The sequence below is a fragment of the Equus quagga genome, chromosome 1 (genome assembly GCF_021613505.1).
Source record: "Equus quagga isolate Etosha38 chromosome 1, UCLA_HA_Equagga_1.0, whole genome shotgun sequence".
NCBI lineage: Eukaryota > Metazoa > Chordata > Mammalia > Perissodactyla > Equidae > Equus > Equus quagga.
This window is the reverse complement of record NC_060267.1, coordinates 167004415-167028287: the sequence shown is the minus strand read 5'-3', so window position 1 is coordinate 167028287 and position 23873 is coordinate 167004415. Positions and strand designations below refer to the sequence as shown.

The 23873-nt window shown below is 38.8% G+C and overlaps 1 protein-coding gene across 2 annotated transcripts in view; it reads right to left on the bottom strand.

Moving 5' to 3' along the window:
* DNAJC13 (DnaJ heat shock protein family (Hsp40) member C13) overlaps positions 1-21153 on the bottom strand; it is a 110566-nt gene extending 89413 nt beyond the window's left edge. For both annotated transcript variants that reach the window (XM_046661274.1, XM_046661285.1), the window contains exons 1-2: positions 20915-21153; positions 6433-6513 (exon numbers count right to left, since the gene is read on the bottom strand). In XM_046661274.1, the coding sequence (XP_046517230.1) occupies positions 6433-6500 (68 nt within the window). In that variant the 5' untranslated portion in view covers positions 6501-6513; positions 20915-21153. The remainder of the gene's footprint in view (positions 1-6432; positions 6514-20914) is intronic.
* Positions 21154-23873: the final 2720 nt, after the last annotated feature.

Sequence of the window (23873 nt, the reverse complement as noted above, 5' to 3'; positions counted from 1 at the left end):
TTACATTAGGGTTCACCCTTGGTGGTGTACATTCTATGGGTTTGGACAAATGCATAACGACATGTCTCCACCAGAAGAATAACATAGAGTAGTTTCACTGCCCTAAAAATCCTCTGTGCTCTGCCTATTCATTCCTCCCTCTCCCGTAAACCTTGGCAGCCACTGATCTTTTTACTGTCTCCAAAGTTTTGCCTTTTCCATAATGTCATATAGTTGGAATCATACAGTAGATAGCCTTTTCAGATTGGCTCCTTTCACTTAGTAACATGCATTTAAGTTTCCTCTGTATCTTTTCATGGCTTGATGGTTCATTTCTTTTTAGCACTGGAAAATATTCATTGTCTGCACGTCCCACAATTAATTTATCCATTCACCTACTGAAGGATATCTTTGCTCCTTCTAAGCTTTGGTAATTATAAATAAAGCTGCTATAAATATCTGTGTGCAGATTTTTATGTGGACATAAGTTTTCAACTTCTTTGAGCAAATACTAAGAAGTGTGATCACTGGATCATATGGTAAAAGGATATTAAGTTTTTAAGAAATCACCAAACTGTGTTCCAAAGTGGCTGTACCATTCTGCATTCCCACCAGCAATAAATCAGAGCTCCTGTTGGTCAACATCCTCACCAGCATTTGGTTTTGTCACTGGTCTGGATTTTAGCCATTCCAGTAGATGTGTAGTGGTCATTCATCTGGCTATATTACCAGGATACTCTGATTCTGGAAAGACTCCACTCCTCTACATTTGCATTTCCCTGATGACAAGACATGAAGTATCTTTTCATATGCTTATGCCATCCGTATATCTTCTTTTGTGAGGTCTCTATTAAGGTCTTTGGCTCATTCTTCAGTCTGGTTTTTTGTTTGGTTAAGTTTTTTTTTGGTGAGGAAGACTGGCCCTGAGCTAACATCTGTTGCCAATCTTCCTTTTTGCTTGAGGAAGATTGTTGCTGAGCTAACATCTGTGCCAATCTTCCTCTGCTTTATATGTGGGATGCCACTACAGCATAGCTTGATGAGCAATGTGTAGGTCTTTGCCCAGGATCCAAACCCGTGAACCCTGGGTTGGTGAAGCAGAGCATGCAAACTGAACCACTACGCCACAAAGCTAGCCCCTGGTTGGTTGTTTTCTTATTGTTGAGTTTTAAGGGTTCTTTGCATATTTTAAATAACAGTCTTTTATCAAATACGTCTTTTGAAAGTATTTTCTCCTATTTTTTTTCTTTACATTCTCTTGACAGTGTCTTTCGCAAAGCAGGTTTTTTTTTTTTTGAGGGAGATTGCCCCTGAGCTAACATCTGTTACCAATCTTCCTCTTCTTGCTTGGGGAAGATTGTCCCTGAGCTAAGATCTGTGCCAGTCTTCCTCTATTTTATGTGGGATGCCACCACAGCATGGCCTGATGAGCAGTGCTAGGTTTGCCCCCAGGATCCAAACCCACGAAACCCGGGCTGCCAGTGTGGAGCTCGTCACTTAACCACTACACCACTGGGCCAGCCCCAAAGCAGAAGTTTTAAATTTTAATGAAGCCCAGCTTATCAATTCACTTTCTCATGGATTATGCCTTTGGTGTTATATCTAAAAAGTCATCACCAAACCCAAAGTCATCTAGATATTCTCCCGTGTTATCTTCTAAAAGTTTTATAGTTTTGTGTTTCACACTTAGGTCTGTAATCCATTTTGAGTTAATTTTTGTAAAGGGTTAAAGTCTGTGCCTACATTCATTTTTTGCATGTGAGGTCCAGGTATTCCAGCATCATTTGTTGAAAAGACTATCTTGGTTCCTGGAGCTAGCTTTTAATACAACATTGTGTGTAAAACATAAAATTCCTATTAGGCAGATATGATCCTATTTGTACTTCTGGGTGAAAGATGTTCAAATCTCAGATTGCCTGATAATAATCACAAAGAGTTATGCAAAGAAAACACAAAGAGAATTCAGGATGGACTCACGTGAGGTTTAGAGGCTGGCAGGGTCAAGATCTAGGATCAATAAAGCAAGGAAAAAATCCTCAAGTTCCTAGGGTTATGAGAGTTGGTGAGGTGTGTAAATGCCACGTAGCTAAAGGGAAGAGTGTCTCTTCTCTTGCAGGATTCTATTCCCGCATGTAAGAAAGGTATCAGAAATTCACTCGCTTCACTTTCCCTTAATTCTTCTCTCAACTTCCTGTAGCCAGTCATTACATAGACTGTCTACGAATGTAGGCATCTGTCATTGAATTTCAGACTGATCACCATATACCCTAACATACTGAAGTTAAAATCCTGTTCAGATACTAAAATATTACTCTTAAATTCACAGCTACAATTAGTATATGCAAATATTAAAGTGATCCACAGGTAGATTTTACTTGTAATTTCCATCCAAAAGAAATCAAGAGGCTATATTTTGACCATTACTCTCAAGTTTTTCATAGTGAATGTACACTTCCACTTTAAATGAAACATAGGCATCTTCCTTCCTATCAGAAATGGCTAGCTTTAGGCCAAAAAGGAAACTTTGCTCTCTCATGAAAGAAAAATTATTTTTATTTCTGAAATCTACTCCCTCCTCCTGCTCCTTCCAGAACAAACATAGTTTAATTATGTACCTTACAAGTAGGAAAATGACAAGCATAAAAGAAAAGCTACTTTGCCAACCAAGGAATCTATATTGACACTGAAAAGACCTGAATTAATAAGTGCATGAGTAATGGCTGCAAAGTAAGACACAAATAAAGTATGTAAAGTGAAACAGGTCACATAAATACCTTCAAGGGAACTGTCTGGAGAGGTTATCTTTAGGCATATTAAGAGAAAGAAAAATATTTATTCATCTTTACTACCACTATAAATATTTTTCTGAAATGTTGGGGCTGGGTTAGCAGTATGTATACAGGCATGGCGTCTTTTAAAACTGAGGCCCTAAATCCCCAAATCACATACAAAATTTGTTGTACACAGACACATTTCTACAGAGAGGGTTCGATTAGCAACTCTGAAACTACAGATAATTTTTAATGTTGGCCAGCTATTTTTTACATTAAGACTGATGAGGAATACTTCAAACTTAGAATTGACCACATAAAATAGCTAAGTATAATAAAAAGTTTCAGTGCCACATAACAATGCACATGAGCTAATGAAATAACTATCACTATCTGGACTGATATTGTTAATGTGGCAACACTCTCCTTCCTAACTGATCTACAGATTCAATGCAATTCCTATCAAACTCTTAGCTGCCTTTTTGATAGAACTGACTAGCTGACTCTAAAATTCATATGGAAATGCAAGAGACCCAGAACAGCCAAAATAATCTTGAAAATGAACAAAGGTGGAGCCTGAAACTTCCTAGTTTCAAAACAGTACAGAGCTACAGTAATCAAGACAGTATGGTACTGGCCTAAGGACAGGCATACAGATCAGTGGAACAGAACTGGGAGTTCAGAAATAAACCTTTTTATTTATGGTCAATTGATTTTTAACAAGAATGTCAAAACAATTCAATGGGGAAAAAATAATCTTTTTAATAAATGGCGGGATAACAAGTAAAAGAATAAAGTTGGATCCCTACTTCACACGATAAACAAAAATTAACCCAAAATCAAGGCTATAAAACTCTTAAGAGAAAACCGTAGGAGTAAATCTTTGAGACCCTGGATTAGGTAATAGTTTCTTAGATACGACATCAAAGGCATAAATAGCAAAGGAAAAAAATAGATAAATTGGATTTCATCAAAATTGAAAACTCTGTGCTTCAAAAGATACCATCAAGAAAGTGAAAAGAGAAAATATTTGTGAATCATATATCTGATAAGGGACTTGTATGTAGAATATATAAAGAACTCTTGCAATTCAACAATAAAAAGACCCAATTAAAAAATGAGTAAATGGGGGCCGGCTCAGTGGCACAGAAGTTAAGTGTGCACATTCCACTTCTGCAGCCTGGGGTTCACCAGTTCGGATCTGGGGTGCAGACATGGCACCGCTTGGCAAGCCATGCTGTGGTAGGTGTCCCCCATATAAAGTAGAGGAAGATGGGCACAGATGTTAGCTCAGGGCTAGTCTTCCTCAGCAAAAAGAGGAGGATTGGCAGCAGGTGTTAGCTCAGGGCTAATCTTCCTCAAAATAAAAAAAAAACAAACGGGTAAATGATTTGAATAGACATTTCATGAAAGAAAAACAAACGACCAACAAGCACATGAAAAGATACCCAACATCTTAGTCATATGGGAAATGCAAATCAAAACCACAAGAGACAGTACTTCATACCTACCAGGATGGCTAACTTAAAAAAAGACAATAACGACTGATGGTAAGGATGTGGAGAAATTGGAATCCTCACACTTTGATGATAGAATTGTAAAATGCTGCAGCCACTTTGGAAAGCAGTTTGGCTGTTCCTCAAAGTTACACATAGAGCAACCATAAAACTCTACATAACTCCACAAACATCAATTCTACTCCTAGGTATATACCGAAGAGAACTGGAAATATAGATTCACCTGTAAACTTGTATGTGAACATTTATAGCAGCATTATTCATAATAGCAAAAAAGTAGAAACAATATAAATGTTCATCAACTGATGAATGAACAAAACGTGGCATATCCATACAATAGAATATTATTTGGCAATAAAAAGAAACAAAGTACTGACACATGCTACAACATGGATGAACCTTGAAAGTATTATGCGAAGTGAAAGAAGACAGTCACAAAAGATCACATACTGTATGACTCCATTTATATGAGACGTCCACAATAAGCCAATCCAGAGACAGAAAGTAGATTAGTGGCTGCCAGATGCTGGGAAGAGGAATGAAGGGGAGTAACTGCTAATATTTTTAATGGAGTTTTTTTGAGAGGTGATGAAAGTGTTCTAAAAATGGTTAGCGGAGATGGTTCACAACTCTATGAATATACTAAAAACCAATGAATTGTACACTTACAAAGGGTGAATTTTATGTTACATAAATTATACTTAATAAAGCTGTTCTAAAAACAAAACAAAAAAGTTTCAAGGTGTGAATGATGGAGGCAAGGAATCGTGCTGAGAGCACAAAAACAGCTCCGTTCCAAATTATTACGAAAAAGGGGATGTCTTAAGTCTTCGTCATTACTAAGAAAATTTAAAAAATCGTTTTCAGATGATCACAATTACTGACACGCTACAAAGCAAAAAGTATTACAGTAAGTTTGTTCTTTAGAAATAATGCATTGGTATGCTATAATTGTATTAAAAACAGAAGTTATATTATGATGAGCAGAGCACTTTAACACTTGAGGAAAAAATAAGAATCATTTAAATATACAATTTTTTTAAGGCTGACTCAAAGAACTAAAGAGATTCATACTACCCTGGACATGCTGACTGTCTCTCTAACTTTGTTCAATGAAATTAACTGAAGAAAAAACTTCAAAACAAGTATTCTACAGGGGTAACAATTATGCCAATTTAGTAGCTCATACAAGTGAGCTACTAAAAGGAAACAAAATTAAACTGAAATATTTCAAAATTATAGTCAGTTTGTTAATGCAAACCAGAAACACTACAGAATTCAGATGTTGCACCATCCTAAGAAGTTACAACACTACCACCTAAAAACTGCAAAGTTAAGAATAAGAACTAAATTATTGGCTTTGTGCACATGTCATATTTTATCTATCTGAGGCCTAATTTGGAATAATGTGGTCACCTACTTGTCAAAGTGTGGCACACTCCTTCTACTTATTATTACTCAAAAGGACCAGAGACTAAACTTTCTTTTTGGAACAGTCAACAGGTGCCATTCACTGAATATTCAATGTACTTAAGGCACAATTTTTAAACCTTCATACACCCCATATCAGTTCATTTAATCCTTATGATAATTTGAGGGGTAGGAATTACCATCCATTTTACAAAAAGGAAACAGCAGCATCTCCACCTTGGGCTGACCAGGCAGGCTACTAAAAAATGTCATCGCTCCCTCTCAAGGAAAAGGAAAGATCAAACTCAATGTTTAAATTTCATTACAGGCCCAAAGAAAGATTAGAAAATGCACTATTGGCATACTTTCTCTGACAGTCAAATGGATACAAAAACGTGATGATGACACACAGGCTAGTCTCTCAGCCATAAAGCTGTAGAGTTAACTCTCTGCTACTACCGCATAACCTTGTCATTAACTGATAGCATCCAAGAGGGTGGAGAACTGGCTTATTACCCTTTTGTTACCAAACTCCTTCCCAAGACAGACATAGAAAACCAGAAATGTCAAAAGAAAAAAGAACAATAATTTATTCTAAATGTAGCATTTGCATTTAAAATATGCACATATGCTTTCCAGAAGAGAAGGGCTGAATGGCATTACTGAGTTGTGTGGTACTACTCACGATACTGAAAATGTTTAAAACGATACTTTATATAGAAGCACAGAAAAACAAAACCAACAGAAATACTTACTTTCCCCTCCATGAGTGTTTTGTTGTGTAGAAACATGCCAAATCCTTATTTTCCCTAATTATGTTCATTTTGTGCTGAAACCTGAAAGATAAAAAATATGGGTTAATTTAGTACCGTGATATCCTTAGAGTTTTTCCTAAATCTCCCATACCACATTTTCATGGCCTGCCATATGGTACTGATTTTAAGGCACAACTTCTTCTACAAGACCACAAGGTTTTAAAGGACAGGGAACCGTCTGTTCACCTGTCTATTACAGCCTTTAGCACATCGTATTGTGATTGTCTGCTCTCCTCCATTACAGCGGGTTTCTTGAGGACAAGAATTGCCTGCTATCAACATCCCAAGTGTAGAGAATTTAATTAAAAAATGTTAAAGTAAATGAATCTTTAAATCTCACATTGCCAAAGAATGCCTTAACACATGATGGGCACCTAAAAATGTTTGCCAAGTGTCAAAACAATTCCAAAAGAGTTTTGTTGAGCTAAGTGCCAGCCATTTTGCTGTCACTGTCACTTCAAAGGGGACCTATTGTAAAGATTTAACTTAAAAGTAACAATATTTTCACTATCAAAGCACTGCATGTCCATAGTAAGAAATCTAAAATGTTCATAAAGTAAATCATCTTTCATCCTAGCTTCCAAAGATAATCATTCTAGCCTGCCTTCTCCTATTTAGGAAAAAAAACAATTTAAAATTTAAAACAAAAATGAGATTGTCATTTGTACTGCTTAACCCTTGTCACAGAATTTTAACTTTTCCCATGGAATTAAATACTTTTTGAGAAAATGATTTTTAAGGCTACATGGTATTCCATTCCATGAATATACTAAAACAGTGCTACTCAAAGTGCAGTTGCAAACATCAAGATAAATGCAGAAATTGAGACTGTTTAGAAACTGTTCCAGCAGTTTAGTTAGTGAACTCCTCTGGTTAAACAGGATATAGAACAGTTCAGGACTGCTGGACTTGTGTGATGAACCACACGTGGTACGAGCTTCCTACCAGCCACATGCAGAGGGACTATGTTATGTGCAATATTTTAAGATTAGTTCGCTGACTGTAACCCAGAAGTGTATAAAATCCAGAATACATTTATTTCATGAAACAATTTAAATTTAGGTAATTTTACAGGATGGATTGTTGGAACTGGCTCTTAATGAAAAACTGATGATAAATTTTGAAAATACTACATCATTTGCTTCAGTCAATAAAAGTTAAAAATTCATATGGTCACTTATTTCTTCCGTTGTGACTTGGCTATTTCTCCCTACCCTTAATTAATTAGAAATACATCCTAAAAAGTATTGTAAGATACATACCAAAGTGTCAATAGTGCAAACTGAATTGAATTATGGTTCACTTAAGCTTTCTTGACATCTTTATACACTGGTAAATTTTTTCTAATCAGCAAGTATTCTCTTCATCATTAGAATAAAAACATTTTCATTCAAAAACATTTTTATAACAGCTTTTTGAGAGACAATTCATACACCATAAAATTCCCCCTTTTAAAATGTATAATTCAGGGATTTTTAGTATGTTCAGAGTTCTATCAATACCACTATTTTGAGAATATTTTTATCACCCCAAAAAAGAAACCCTGCTAGCAGTCACTCCACATTCCCCCTCACTCTCAGTACCTGGCAGCCACTAATCTACTTTCTGTCTCTGGATTTGCTTATTGTGGACATCTCATATAAATGGAATCATATGATATGCGGTCTTTGTAACTAGCTTCTATCACTTGGCATGATATTTTCAAAGTTTATCCATGTTATGGCATGGATTAGTTTCCTTCTATTGTATAGATATACCACATTTTGTTTATCCATTCATCAGTTGACAGACATTTATGTTGTTTCTACTTTTTAGCTATTATGAATCACGCTACAATGAACACTCATTTTGTGTGAACATGTTGTCATTTCTCTTGGGTATATATCTGAGCGGCAAAAACATTTTTAAGGACACCTCTCTTTTGAAATTGTTTTCTTCATTCCTTCTTTTTCTATCGGCAAATTAGCAAGGACCTCTGTACTCTATGTAGAATGTGCTTCCCCTAGATATCTATATGGTTCACACTTTCTCCTTCTTCAAATCTATGTTCAAATGTCACCTTTACAACGAGGCCTACCCTAACTATCTTGTTTTAAATTGTAACCACCCTCCTCATTCTACACTCTATTCATCCTACTCATTTAACCTCCATGGCACCTTTCATAGCCTAAGTGCAATTTATTATATTTATTATTCATGTAATCCTGCTAGAATATCCAGAAAGAGGTATTTTTGTCCGTTAAGCTCATTAATATATATCCCCAGAGCCTACAAGAGTGACTGACACAAAACAGGTGTTCAATAAGTATATGAGTGAATGAATGACATGCAGCAATCCCATGGGAAATTCTGGTGTCCACTTCAAACTTAATGTTCTAACAGATACTCCCAAATAAGGTTTTGTCAAATGTTCTGGAAAAGCATCAATTCACGCTCTGAGGAATAATAAGAGAACTACAAGTAACATCAAGTTTAGAGGAAACTTTATTGTTACCAGAGAGGAAATTTCTCTGAACAGCCAACTGACATCTTCCTACCAGCGTGTATGAAGACGGCTAAATATAGTCCTGACAGTTGGGTGTGTTGTTTTTTTTTCTTGGATTACATATCTGGGATGACACATGCAGCCAACTAAGACTTATTAAACCAGCAAACATTATCCCTGCCTTCAGAATCATTTGCAGTAAATAATAGTACTGAAAAGAAACTCAGGATTTCTGAGAACATGCCAAAAAAGTGAAAAGTAGAGGTCTACAGATGACATTTTTCCCTTATATACTATAACTGAAGATTGGAACAATGGAAGAAAAAGGAGGACAGAAAAGGTGAACAGCTGATGTTGAAAAGTGCAGTGTGGATTCCCAGTCCCTAACTTAAGATACTGGAATGACTGACTGTACTAAGGGCCTATCTTGGGAAGACTGACAAGAAAGAAAACGCGTTTGAGTGCAGACTGGCTATTGTCATTTAAGGACTTTAAAATGAAAGTGAGAGAAAATTAATAAAAATTTTTAGGGGCCGGCCCCGTGGCTGAGTGGTTAAGTCTGCACACTCTACTTCAGTGGCCCAGGGTTTCACCAGTTCGGATCCTGGGTGCAGACATGGCACCACTCACTGGGCCACACTGAGGCAGCATCCCATGTACCACAACTAGAAGGACCCACAGCTAAAAATATATACTACTGTGTACTGGGAGGCTTTGGGGAGGAAAAAGGAAAAATAAAATCTTAAAAGAAAAAATTTTAATGACAGTCACAAAGAACTTAAGGTATGACCCAGAAGGAATAAAGAAAATTCCAAATAAACGCATGGGGGAGAGGGGCAAAATAATCTCACAACAACAAAGCAAATTTAAGAATTAAACAAAAATCCTAAAGAATGATCTCATAGGTATCACTGATTTGGGGGAATATGTAATTCAAACAGATCTTTTAGGAGGAGAATTAAAATCAGCTTACATCAAGAAGGCTTATTTACAACTTTCTGGAGACGTATGAACATGGAGATGATGAAAGCACCAGACTCCAGAGAGTTCTTGGGTTAGGACAGATAAAGAAGAAAGGGAGAAAAGTCATACAACATTATATAAAATCAAACTACTAGAAGACATACAAATGGCCAACAGGTATATGAAAAGATGTTCAACATCTCTATCAGGGAAATGCAACTCAAAGCCACGGGATAATCACCTCACACCTGTTAGGATGGCTATTATCAAAAAAACAAAAGACACGTTTTGGTGCGGATGTAGACAAATTGGAACCCTTGTACACTGTTGGTGGGAATGTAAAATGGTGCAGGTCCTATGGAAAACAGTATGGAAGTTCCTCAAAAAATTAAAAATAGAACTACCATTTGACCCAGAAATCCAACTTCTGGTTATTTATCCAAAATAACTGAAATTAGGATCTCAAAGAGACACTCAACCTGCTTAATCCCACACTCTACATACTTAACCTAAACTATAATACCTTCCCTTCTAACTTTGGAAACCAAAATAAATTCATTCTGACCATGTAATCACAGATTTATCATCTGACAGCACATTCTTAGATTAACTTAGAACTCGTTCCAATTATTATCCTTATCTGGAAATATGATTAGATACTTGTTGGAAACAACTTTTAAATCTCCAATTTCAAGTTCTGAAACAAATTACCATACACAACACAGGGCAAAAGAAATAAAAGCAAAAGGAAGTCTCCAAGGTTGAAATATCGTACCATCTAAAAAACAAACTTTTAAAATATTTCCATCTGTAGATAAGCTTTAAAACTTTTTTAAACAAAGTGTTCAAAAGAAACATATGACAGAAATTTGCTACCAATGTATGAGTTCAGGATAATCTTTAAGAAGAGTTCAACACCAACAAAAAACTATTTTAACTAACAGTGAGCTTTTAAAATAACCAGATTAATGAGATCCGAGGCTGGGACCTACTTCCCAACAGTATAATATTAACCCTTCCAAATTTTCAAGTAAATCTATTTTATATTCTCAGAAAACCTCAACCACTTTATGATAAAGTCGTTTCATCTAATGAAGGCGATCTAATGAAGGTCTGGAAATTGCATTAACACTTTCAGACCATGAGGATACTTCTAGGCACAGGGATAATGGCAATGTGCAAATATCAGAAAAAATAGGACAAGAATATTCCGTACTATGTAGCATTCAAAGTGAGAGCTGGAACAACTTCAAGAAAACCTTGAAAATGAGTGAAGGCAAGGCTAAGGGTCCCCCAAGTACAGTGGTCAAGTGATGATTCAATCTGGGAAGACGGACTGGGAATACCTCCCTGTAGCAGATACCAGAACTGCTGGTTCCACACACTGAACATTAACTAACAAGTAGCACAAGAAGCTACATTAATATACACACTGAAGTAATTTTATTACCAAAGTAAGGGTGGTGAATTTTAAAAATACTACTTATGGGGGCCGACCCCATAGCATAGAAGTAAAGTTCAGTGCTCTCTGCTTCAATGGCCCAGGTCACGGGTTCAGATCCCAGGTGTGGACCTACACCACTCATCAGCCATGCTGTGGCAGAGACCAACATACAAAATAGAGGAAGACTAGCAGAGATGTTAGCTCAGGCCTAATCTTCCTCAACCAAAAAAAAAAAAAAAAGGAAAAAAGAAAATTGGCAACAGATGTTAGCTCAGGACAACTCTTCCTCAGCAAAAACAAAAACAAATTACTCATGGCCAAAGACAGAACAGTAATAACTGCCATTTACTGGACGCATAACTTTCAACAGAAATTTCTTAACTTTTTGGAATCACAGTTCACCTACACAGCAAGGATGATAGTACCTGTCTCAAAGAGTTGTAGTGGGGACTAAATGAGATAACTTGAATGAAGGAGTTAGTGTGGTGGCTGGCTCAGAATAAGCACTCAAAAATATTAACTGCAATTATAACAATTCCTGTACATATTCCTTTAACAAGCATTAAAAGTGGTTCTAAAATTGTTGCTCATAGGCAAAAAGTCTTAAGCAACCATAATTCCCTTTAACAGTGATGAGAAATCTGCAGAATTTGTAGTATCAAGCACCTCTAGCATCAAGCAGGTGACGGCAGCAACATTTATAGGCAATTCTATAAATAATAATTGTCCACTAAAAAAAGGTAAAAATTGTTGGATGAGATCTTGGTAGCAGCTGTATCATCAGCATTTGCCATCCTGCCAGTTGAGACTATTCAAATCAGCAAAAATTTACCTCTTCAAATTAATTACTGCTTAAATTTCATCTCTTTCATTCCTGCAAGCGTCCCACTTCATTCTCAAAGACCTACCCTTCTTTTTGGTGAGAAAACTCATATACATACCCTTTAACTAAACGACATTAAAAACATCTCCAATGCTTGAAAATCGGCTTCACTTTAGTGTATAACCTAATATTACACCACCAAGAGAGCTTTTTTGCAACTTCTCAGTTTGTTCTTTTGAGAGAACTGTACTAAGGATTACAAAGTCAAATTCAGGGCAACACAGGCCTTTTGGCTTTTTCAATGAATTCCCTTGCTTCGTGCTTTCGAACAACACAACGTTCTGACATTCTCTAATTTATTACTGGCAGTAAAACTGATAATCCATTTAAAATTATTTATGAATATAATGAGAACGATTTTTAGAAGATATGATTTTGACACAAAATCTCAGGATTTGAGAGTCCACTGAGCAGAAGCCTACATCAAATTGACACTAAGAACAAAAAGCAGGATGAAGTGACTTGACACCACAGGCACTCAAGCAGATTACAACCAGCTATAAACAAAAGAGTTTGCACACATAGCAAAATTAAGTTATGTGCATGGCTTGCATTGAGTAAAAACTCAGAGCACTCATTTAACCAGGTACAGATGAGTATACCTAGAAAAATAACACACTAGTGAAGGAAGGAAGGAACTGGCTTTAACCAAGGTTATCTGCCTTTAAGCATACATTTCGCATGATCAACCAGAAGTGATCTTTACACAAATATGACAACTTCCAGAGAGCAGATACTAATTTTTCTACTTTGAGCCCACAAAATGAAAGAATAAATTCTTTGGTCATTATGAAAGAATAAATTCTTTCATCAACTCTGCTCTCAAGTAATGAATTAAAAACATGAGTTTGTCTTGAAATACACCAAAAAATAAGATGGACAGATATGTAATAAAGTATAGTAAACGTGAATGTGAAAATCTTGGAGGTAAGTATATGGGCGTCTAATGTAAAGTTCTTTCGACTCGAATGTAAGTAAAAACTTTTATGTTGGAGGAAAATTGTGTTTGCCTTTATTTTCTGACCAAACTCTCCTACAAAAAAAACACAGCTTTTCTGCTACATTGTGAAACTACAGCTGAAAACGTTAGATATTCACATGATAGGAAGTAATTTACGAACTTAATACCTCCTCATACAGCGATATACTATTGAAAATGCAGGGGGAAGGAGAACCTTTGCTGAGGCAAAGGCTAATCCTGGGTAAGAACCAAAGAGAGAATCCCTAATTACCAGCTTCTTAAAGACCTAGTTTCACTTGTAACTGGATTTGAAATCTGAGTGAATTACATTACTAGGTTAGTCCAGTTTCAAATAAAAGGTAAAAATCTAAATGGCTAACAGAACATTAATTTTTACCCAGATTAAAAAGCTACAACTAGACTGTCTCAGAATGTGCTGTGCATGGGAGAAAACTAAGATGAACTTTAACCCTCTTTTTTAATTTTTAATTTTCAGTTTCATGTTTTAATATATATCTCAAGTATAGGCAAAAGAATTTCCTTCTAAATAAACAACAAATCAGTATGTGCAATGTGTATGATACCTACAGTACAGGGATCTTTAAACAGCTATAAAATAGACCACCGGGCCAGCCCCGGTGGCCTAGTGTTTAAGTTCAGCGCACTCCACTTCAGTGACCTGGGTCTGGTTCCCAGGCACGGACCTACACTGCTCTGTTGACAACAATGCTGTGCTGGCAGCCCACATACTAAAAAAAAGAGGAAGACTGGCACAGATGTTAGCTCAGGGCAAATCTCCCTCGGCGAAAAAAAAAAATCACAAAGGAAGGTTTTAGTACATCCCATCTTAGCTTTCTTAACTTGTTGAAGAACCCAGTACCTCCAGAGATAAATGTTGTTAGAGAAGAAAGCCAGTGGTAATACCAAATTTCAGCTGACAATTATATCTCCAAATAATTGCCCAGAAATTCTAATATTTAAACTTGTGTATTGTCTGCCACATCAAAATCAACTTTTAAATACTTTCACCACCACAGGTAGGGCTAAATAATATAAGATCCCCCCCCCCGACTCTTTTTAAAATCCATACCTTTCCAATTAGAAACTGGACATATAGTCCTGAAATAAAAAGGCAAGAAAAATTCAAAAGCAACCCCTAAATCCAAATAAACACTTTTAATATTATCTTAATGGGGGGAGGGGCAAAATACCTCAGCAGTTAATTTTGTTGGCCTTTTCTATTCAATATAAATGAAATACTGAAAAAGATACCTGCCTCTTCATATTTTAATCACATGTATGTTGACTTCATCTGAGAGAATAATTGTCACAAAATAGACCTTTGTCTGTTGTAAAAACAAAAAAAATTAATATTTTTTTCCAAGAAAGATGCATGATGACTCTTCCCTTTCCAAAACTTAAAAATGCCTTGAAATACTTACCTGAAAAAAAAAAAGCCTAAGAAATGCGTTCACTTAAGCAGTTCTGTGAAATCAGTGCTACTGATCATTTACATATTCTTAGTTGGTAAACATTCTTGAAACTTTTAGACCTAATTGCTATTTCATTTTATCTTAGAAGTGAACTTGGTTTATGCAAGAACAAAATGTACTAGTTCAATAAACTCTTCTTCAGCTCACAAAAAGACACTTAATACTCTTGCTTTATTATGCTAACTAGACTTTAATGGGTGCAAAAAAGATTTTTAATTGCCATATTTTAACTCGTTGCAGTTTTTCCTATCACTATAGTAAATGCATGATGGGGAACTAAATTTCCTAAGCATGTAACAAATACAAATGGATGAAAGTTTTACAGCAAGCATCCTAATATCCAAACACTGCTCTCTTTATACTACTAAAAGACAAGCTTAAGTTGCTACAATTTCTCTTTCACCCAATACAAAATAGCAACAACATGTAGTTTCTAGTTTGGCTCTTTCCAACATAGCCCTATTATTCCTAACTCTGCCACGGTGCTTCACAGTTTACAGAACACTCCCAAATCTATCTGTTAACTAAAAAAAGGAAAATTTCACTTTTAAAATCAAACCCAGTAGCTCTAAGGTTTCGGGGGGAAATGGCTTACCTACTCTAACAGTTGATAAACATCCAAAATACATTCTGTATCTTGACTAGAAGTTTGAGGAAAAGAAAGACCCTATGGCACCAGATGACTAAGGAACACGAGTCTGAAATCCATGTATAAAAACTTCAATTTGAATATAATTAGTATAGAATTTATTAAATATTAGAGAAAGTCTCCTACATTCATAACTTCATCAATCCTTCCATTATGTTCTAGCAACTATACCTGACACAATCAGAACATTAAAATAATTATTTTAGATTGCGCTACGGGTTTTGTTTTCAATCTACTCATCAAAAGATCAAATTCTTACTGATCAATAGCAAAGAGATATTACCAATCAGCAGGTGCTAAATACATGAACACTTCTTAGGCAGTGTGGTCTACTTCTAAGGGAAACATAGAGTACTGAAACTATAAATCCCAGTGACTTTAAACTTCGTTGTTTTAGAGATGACTCTTCTTCATAAGTAGTCCATAAAAGTACAAGTATAACTCAAATATGTAGGTTGTCAAATACAGTTAAGACCATCTCTAAAGAACGCCCAACAACTAGCAAATTATACATTTATTGACTAAACCACACATAAATGTACCTTTGCAAGGTAACTATGTCTTAAGTTAGCAAAGAGATCACAACCATGTTGGCTTAGTTACTTGCTACAAAAATATTCTCCTAATCAGTGATTCTCCAAGGAGTTCCCACAATCAAGAATCATGCCAAATGACAGATGTCACTGACTGGCATGTGCTGAGCATGTGAGCACTGTAGAAGCAGAAAATGTGTTGAAAACCACTAATTAAATTTTTGAATTAAAGTAATGGTCAGGTCAGGATGCTGCCCCACAAGAGACTCTATAATTAGAAACACTACCAGGATTTAGCTGACGGGTCTAGTTACCCCTTAGTGTACAGGATAGTTCCACAGATAGAAGAACTGTCATCAATTGACTTTCAAATATCCAAGAGGTCATCTATATATGTAAAAACTTACTTACACTTAACTAATCCCAGAATTTAATTCTATATTAAATATAAATCACAAAGTATATTTTGCAGTTTAATATGCACATACTTTTCCAAGAACACACCTATCATGTAAACTGAGAGATTATTTATACTTTGAGTTTTCTTGGGTTTTGTTTGAGAGGTCTATATTTTGTTTTCTTTTAAGTTTGTTTTTTTTTAAGATGGCACCTGCGCTAACATCTGTAGCCAATCTTTTTCTTCTTCTTCTTCTTCTTCACTTCTGGCTTTGCTATGTGGGACGCCACCTCAGCATGGCTTGATGAGCGGTGCTAGGTCCACACTCAGAATCTGAACCTGCAAAACCCTGGGTGACAGAAGCCAAGTGCGTGAACTTAACCACTTGGCCATGGGGCTGGCCCCCCCATCTTCATTTTTGAAAGATATTTTTGCTGTTTTTGCTTTCAGTACTTTAAAGTTGTCATGCAATTGTCTTCTGGCTTGAATGGTTTCTCTGCTGTTAACTCTTTTCTTGTTTCCTCTGTATTTAACGTTTCTCTTTTCTTTGTCTACCTTCAAGGTTCTCTCTTTGTCCTTTGTTTACATCAGTTTGAAGAGGAGATGTCTAGGTGTGTTTTATTTGTTTTTTTAGGGGGGGTAGGTATTTATCCTGCTTGGTGTTCTCTAAGCTTCTTGGATCTGTGGTTTGACGTCTAACATTAATTTTGGAAAATTCTCTATTTCCTCAAATATTTCAATATTTCTTCTGCTCTGTTCTCTCTCCTTCTTCTAAGATTCCAGTTATGCATATATTAAAATGACTGATATTATTCCCAAGCTCTTGGCTGTTGAGTTCTTTTTTTTTTTAATTTTTCCTTTTTCTCCCCAAAGCCCTCTGGTACATAGTTGTATATTCTTAGTTGTGGGTCCCTCCAGTTGTGGCATGTGGGATGCTGCCTCAACCTGGCCCAACGAGTGGTGCCATGTCCACAACCAGGATCCAAACCAGCAAAACCCTGGGCTACCACAGCGGAGCACACGAACTTAACCACTTGGCCACAGGGCCAGCCCTTCAGTTCTTTTTTTAACTCTTTTTTTGTGTTTCAGTTGGGTAATTTCTACTGACATCTACAAGTTTGCTGATTCTTTCCCTGGTTGTGCCAAATCTACTCATGAGCCCAAAGGTATTCTGCATCTCTTTACTGTGTAATGAAATTTCTAGCATTTCCTTTTGATTCTTTTAGTTTCTATCCCTCAGTTGAAATTACCTATCTGATCTTGCATGTCACCCACTTTTTTGCAGATACCTTGATATATTAACTATAGCCATTTTAAATTCCCTATCAGATGATAACATCTATGTTAATCAAAGTGCAGTTCTGATGATGGCTCTTTCTCTTGGGGATGGCTTTTTGCCTTTTCTGTATGCCTTGCAGTTTTTTGCTGAAAGCTGGACATTTGTATAGGACAGTAGATACTGACATAAACAATTTTTGTGACTGGAAATGGGTACACCTTTCCTATGCTGTGTCTTCAGTGCAGGGTGTTAAACTGTTTAGGCGCTGGGCTGGGTTTATGACTTGCTGCGGCTCTGGTTCTCTTCAGTGTACCACAGCCTTCAAACATCTGCAGAATGGCTTGTGCCTATGGTGTGGGGTGGTTTACTAAAGCAATGTCTATTTGATTCTTTGTATTGTGCCTCTTTGCATAAACTTATTCCTCCCCTAGTAGTATTCTGCAGTTACTTGCTATTCAAAGCTTCTTAACTTGGTGGCAGGGGGTTAGGGGTGCAATCTTTCCTGTTCTAATTAAGGTTCAGCCTTAGGCACACACTACATCCCTGGATGTCAGGGGTGTGATCTCATTTCTCCTGGCTGCAGTTTTGGGCTCAGAGTCCCTCCCCCAGGAGAAGATTCTTTCCCCCTTCTCTTGTCTTCCCTCAGCTCAATGAACACTCAACAACAAGGCCAGCAGAGATACTCTTCTCTCCACAGATTAAGGCTTTTGTTCCACAGAAGAGACAGAGGGAAAGAAACAGAGCAGTTTGTTACCCCTGCTGAAAGCTCTGCTGCTTGTTTCCCTCCTCTAGGTCAGTGCCACAACAGACCCTCCCCAGGGCTCTCTCCAACCTTTTCGAGGAGTACCCAGTGAGGTTCGTGGAAAAAGAGATTGGAAGAACGTGCACTCAGCCTTCATCAACTTGTCAGCTATTCTAGCTGAACTCTTCTCACCAGTGTCCAGTTCTATCTAACGAAGGTGAATGTGAATTCACATCTACTCTTTCTCTCTTTCGGGCAAGTGGTTTGCTCCGTGGCCTCAGCTCTTTAACAGTTTCCAAAAAAGACATCAATTTGAAATTAGCCCAGTTGTTTTTTATTGTAACAGAGAAAGCAAAGCTGCTTTTTGTCCCAGGGCCAAAGCCAGAAGGTAGTTATATTATTTATAAACTATTTGAGAATAGTAAAGGAGGTGTTGCAAATTATCTGGAAGAAAAAGAGGGTCTTTATTGCATTTGATAAAGTTGAGAAGCACTGACTTAAAGGGTCTCTTCCAAAACACCTTCCCTTTAACCACTGCTAAACATTACAGTCAACATTTAGGCCTAAAACTACTAGTAGCAACCAAATTCTTCCTGCAGTTTATCTGCACAGCCTTGCTTCCATACTAATTTTAAGTACTTCAATCAGAGAAGGAGGGAAAACGTTACGTGCAACGGAAATCTCAAATTCATCTGTGCTAATAGGACCAGTTGAGGAATGGAGCCAAATTAGTTAAAACAGATTCTTCTTATTTCAACTGAAATTTACTATCTACTGAGAACCAGACTCCACTATCAATCTCTTGGCAAATGTAATAATAAAGCCAGTATTGTTATGGTCCACCTAAGCAACCAGCTTCTATTTGTGAATAAGTTAAATTCCTACAAATAATTCATGCTTTCCATGATACCCTTTTTCAATGATAATGTTCATATATTTTAGACTATTTATTACCGCCACTTTAGAAAAAAGAGGAATATCCATTGCCTCCCAGTGGAATACAAATGGAGATATTTTCCATGAACTGGCCTTTAGCCTTAAGGTTCTTTATGTTCCTATCTCTTAATAACCCTCTGACTCCTCTTTTCCTCCCTTAATATGTTCTACTTCCTGTTTTCAAAGTAGGAGTATAATGCAGTATTTTTTAAACAAGAATTTATGTTTCATTGTGATATGAATAGCAAAGCCAAGATTGAAAAATAACTGCTTAAACATTGTTTCACATTGCAGCTAAAATGTTAACAAGGTTTTCTGTTATGTTATATTAAGTCAACCAATAAAGCACTTTCCAGAAACCAAAGAATATCGAAATCAAGTCTTTTTAGGATACAGAATTTCTAACAAGTAGTTTTCTGAATTTACTTTTTTTTTTTTTATTTAAGGCAAGTCCTCTTTCATATTCCCAGAGACTCACAGGGTACTATTGGTAACATACTACAAAACCTGACCACTGGGAGTAATTTTCTCAAACTTTGCGGACGGCACTTTCAAAGCTAAAAATCTATCAGATCCATAAAGTGAGGGGGAAAAAAATACAATAAGAAAGACAATCACTGGGGCAGGTCCTGAAGAAATACTCTGAAATTTTACTTTTTTCCGAAGACACTACACTCCAAGCAGCTCAAAATAACCTGACAGTATAAAGCCCTTAATAGAAGAGGCAATAGCATCAGGTAGAGAGCCCCCTTTTTGAGGGGTGTCAGGGTGGGGTCAACGGGAAAAGCAGAGAAGGGAAGTGAGAAATCATTACTTTGGGAGACCATCGCCACATTAGAGGGGGATTTTTTACTTTTCTCTCCCCGAAGTCACTGAGAAAGGAAACAATGTCAAGAGAAGAGTGGTTAACTGAACACCCTACAATAGGAAGACACCTTAAGGGAAGGCACTCTCCTTAAGTGTACTAGGTCAAATCTGCGTTTAACAGCCACTACACGAGCGTCTAAGTCTTACTTCACCCACTCCAAAGGCCGCATTCAGAGGCAAAATCACAGCAGCGGAGAAAAGGCCACTGTGAATAATCTACCTTGCAAGAAGGAAAAGCCCTGGGGTGGGGGTGGGGGTGGGGACTTGATTTTGGAAAAGGGAGAGACTGGAGAAGAAACAACGCGGCTGCTCCTCATTTCCCAAAAGAACGAAACAAAGCTAAGAAAAGAAAGTCAAAGTCTCTGCGGGAAGTGCGGAAAAGGAGGGCCACTGACCCAAGGAAACAAGAGCTACCGGCATCAAGCAGGAAGAGCGCTCAGACTAGCAAACTGGAAGGGAATCCCGAGGGCGGAGCCCAGAGGGGAATAAGGGGTGTGTGGGGGGAAGGATGTGCTGAGGGGAGTGGGGGATCGTGATGGGCAGAAAACAAGGCAAAACGACGGGCAGGGCTGAAGAAGGCAGCGCCCTGGGCGAATGTCACTCGGAGCCGGGGGGTCCGACGGGAGGAACCAGATCAGCAGCCTGGGGGGAGGGTAATCTGCTTTCCTTAGCAGCTTTACGCTGCGGCGGCCAAGACACCACCCCTTCTTTTCCCTGCGTTGGTCCCCCAAATCCCCCCGCGGGAGGGGGTAAGGCAGAGCCCCGGAGTCCGGCGCCCGGAGTGGTTTACCTTCGCGAGAGGCTGGAGAGACTCCAACCCGAGCTCCTCCCGCCGCCGGCTCTGTGTCCAGAGTGGGATGAGGCGCCCTCCCGCCTCCTCCTCCCACCACTTCCCCTTTCCCGCGCCGGGCCCTGTAGCTCCGCTGCCCCGGGTTCCTGGTGCCGCGGCGGCGCTGCCTCCCCGCCCCCTCCGCCTCCTCCCTCTGCCTCTCAGAGGCTCGCTCTGGAGGCCGCCATCTTCGCTCAGGCTGTGAGCGACGGCGTTCCAATACGCCTGCGTCGCCCCCGCCCCGGCCGTCACGAGACCCAGTCAGCTGATTTCGCCTCTTCCGCCTTCTGCCCCGCCCTCCTGTCCCTTTCTCCCCCTTTCCCAGAAATTCTGCGTTCCGCGGGCCCGCCCCGCCAGCAGTTACACATGCGCAGAATGGCGAGGCCGGCTGTGGGATCCCTAGAACACGCAGCCCCGGAGGGGTCCCGCCCCTCGGCGCGTGCTGAAAGGGGCACGCCCATAGGCGTGTGCGCGCGCGCGCAGGAGGGCCACGCCCCTCCGGCGTGTTCTCCGTGGGCCACGCCCCTCGGACCCTGGCTCCCGGTCCAGCTGGAGGTTATTGCGCGGCCGGGGTTTTGCGTTCTTTATCTCCTGAAGTCATGTTGTGAAGCGTTTCCTCAGCCTGGCCCTTGACTTCAAGTCCCACGGACTATCCGCGAGGCAATATGAAGCCTCAGCCTGCTACTCGATTTGGCTGGATTGCGAGCCACAGATTCACTTGCTATTGCAACTCTCAGAACGACAGCTGAAAAGGGTTTAAATTTCGGTTGATCTGGGAGGTCGCGGAGACCAAAGCTTCGGAGATGCCTACGGCTTTTTGCTGGCGGGAGTGTCAAAAAGGAAATACTGATAGCTCCCATTTATTGTCTGCTGGTGACGTGTCAAGGGATTTACTTAGTTAATCCTCAACTCTGTGAATTAGGAATTATCTGCATGTTGCAGATAAACTAAGTCTCCTCTCCTCAGTAGTGAACTTGAGTTTGAAGCCTAGCAATCTGACTCCAGAGTCCGCGCTCTCGACACCTCCCTGAACAGACGTGGGAGCTGGGGGAGGGGAGTCAGGTTAGAGAAAAGAGGGGATATTATGTGTCACCTGTGAGTAAAGGTTTCATTAAGGAAGTTCAGTCTCCGCTCCCGGACCTGAACTCTAAAGATCACAGTTCAAAAATGCTCGATCCTGCAGCAAACTTCAAAAGATTAATGGTATGGGATGGCTTGCATGGATATATTATTTTATGAAGGTTAAAGGTCTCTGATATGAGATTTTAATACTCTGAAGAGCAATCCTGAAATTGTGATTTCTTTGGAGTTCCTTTCAGAGATTGCTCATTTTTAGAGATGGCGGTTGCAGGATGAAAAATGTAGACAATGGTTTTTACAGACTTTTCTTCTTGACTCTGCTGACCCTTCGCCCTATCCTGGGGTAGAAAAAGACTGCATTTACCCTTGCAGTAGACTTTCCTGTCCTGCAGCAGTAAGATAAGGTGGATCCAAGGGCTGGTACCAGAAATAGCTGGGTGTGGGAAGACAGGACCCGAAATAGAGTAGAAAGGGAGCAGAAGAGGAAAGAAACAGGAGGGCTGACTTAAGGAGACTTCTTGGCTTATCCCACAAAAACAGAAACTTGTGTTTATGTGGCATCTTACAGGTTGCAAAGCTTTCCAATAATCCCAGAAGTCAGTGTGGGTTGTATTATTTCTGTTTATAGAGGAAGCAAAGCGGGAGAGTCCAAGAGACTTGCCCAAGGTGACCTAACTCCTAAAGGTTGAGCGGAGATTTAGTCATAGGACTTGTAAAATCAAGGCCAGTGAACTATTAAACCTCCGCACTGCCTCCCTGTTCAATATTTGGGACAGATGAAATCTATTCTGGGAGTCAGGAGAAGCCTTAGGCAGCATGAACTGCCTGCCCCCCTGCCGCCACCACTGTAGGGGAAAATTCTCTACCTCCCAAGGCATTTTTTTCATTGCAGCTTTAGAAACCACTTTCTTTGTATTCAGCCAACTTGCTCTCCTTTTCATGAGTAGTTTTTTTGTTTGTTTTTTGCCTTTTCCTCCTCTATGTGGCATCCCTTTAAGGATTTGCCAATGCGTACAGCTGACCAGCCTATCTCACTCCCTCTCTCTGCCTATCCCTCTAACTCCCCCGGCCACAGCTTCTCATCCTCAGAAGCCATATTCCTAGTGCTTTCAACTGTTGCTTACAGGATGTGGTTTTAAGCCTTTTCACAATTCCCCTGGTTGCTCTTAATTGGATTTGCACAAATTTGTCAGTATCCTTCTTAAAACACTAGAACTAAACACATGAGTCAGGAAAGGTAGGAGGACTTGTCTCTTCTTTCCCTATTTTTTTGTTAAATCAGTTTTCCCCCTGCTCTTTTTAAAAAGAGTGACAGGGGCTGGCCCGGTGGCACAACGGTTAAGTTAGCACGTTCCGCTTCATCTGCCTGGGGTTCGCTGGTTTGGATCCAGGATTCGGACACGGCACCGATTGGCAAGCCATGCTGTGGGAAGCGTCCCATATATAAAAAAAAGTAGAAGAAGATGGGCTCAGATGTCAGCTCAGGGTCAGTCTTCCTCAGCAAAAAGTGGAGGATTGACGGCAGATGTTAGCTCAGGGCTAATCTTCCTAAAAATAAATAAATAAATAAAAAGGGTGACAAATACAAGGCAGGACACTCAAACTTCTCTTTCTGGATTTATCTTTTTATTCAAAATCCAAATTTGCATTAGCTTTTCTGACACTTTCATAGTGCACACATACCAAATTTACAATCACAAAAGGGGAACAACACAGAAGATGCTCCTCCAAATTGTGTGATATATACTTGTAATATTTCACAGCTTTGTAGATATCAATAGCTTTTATCAGGGATGTAAGTTAGTATACAAGGCAGGAGAGGTTTAAGATTTTAGGGAGC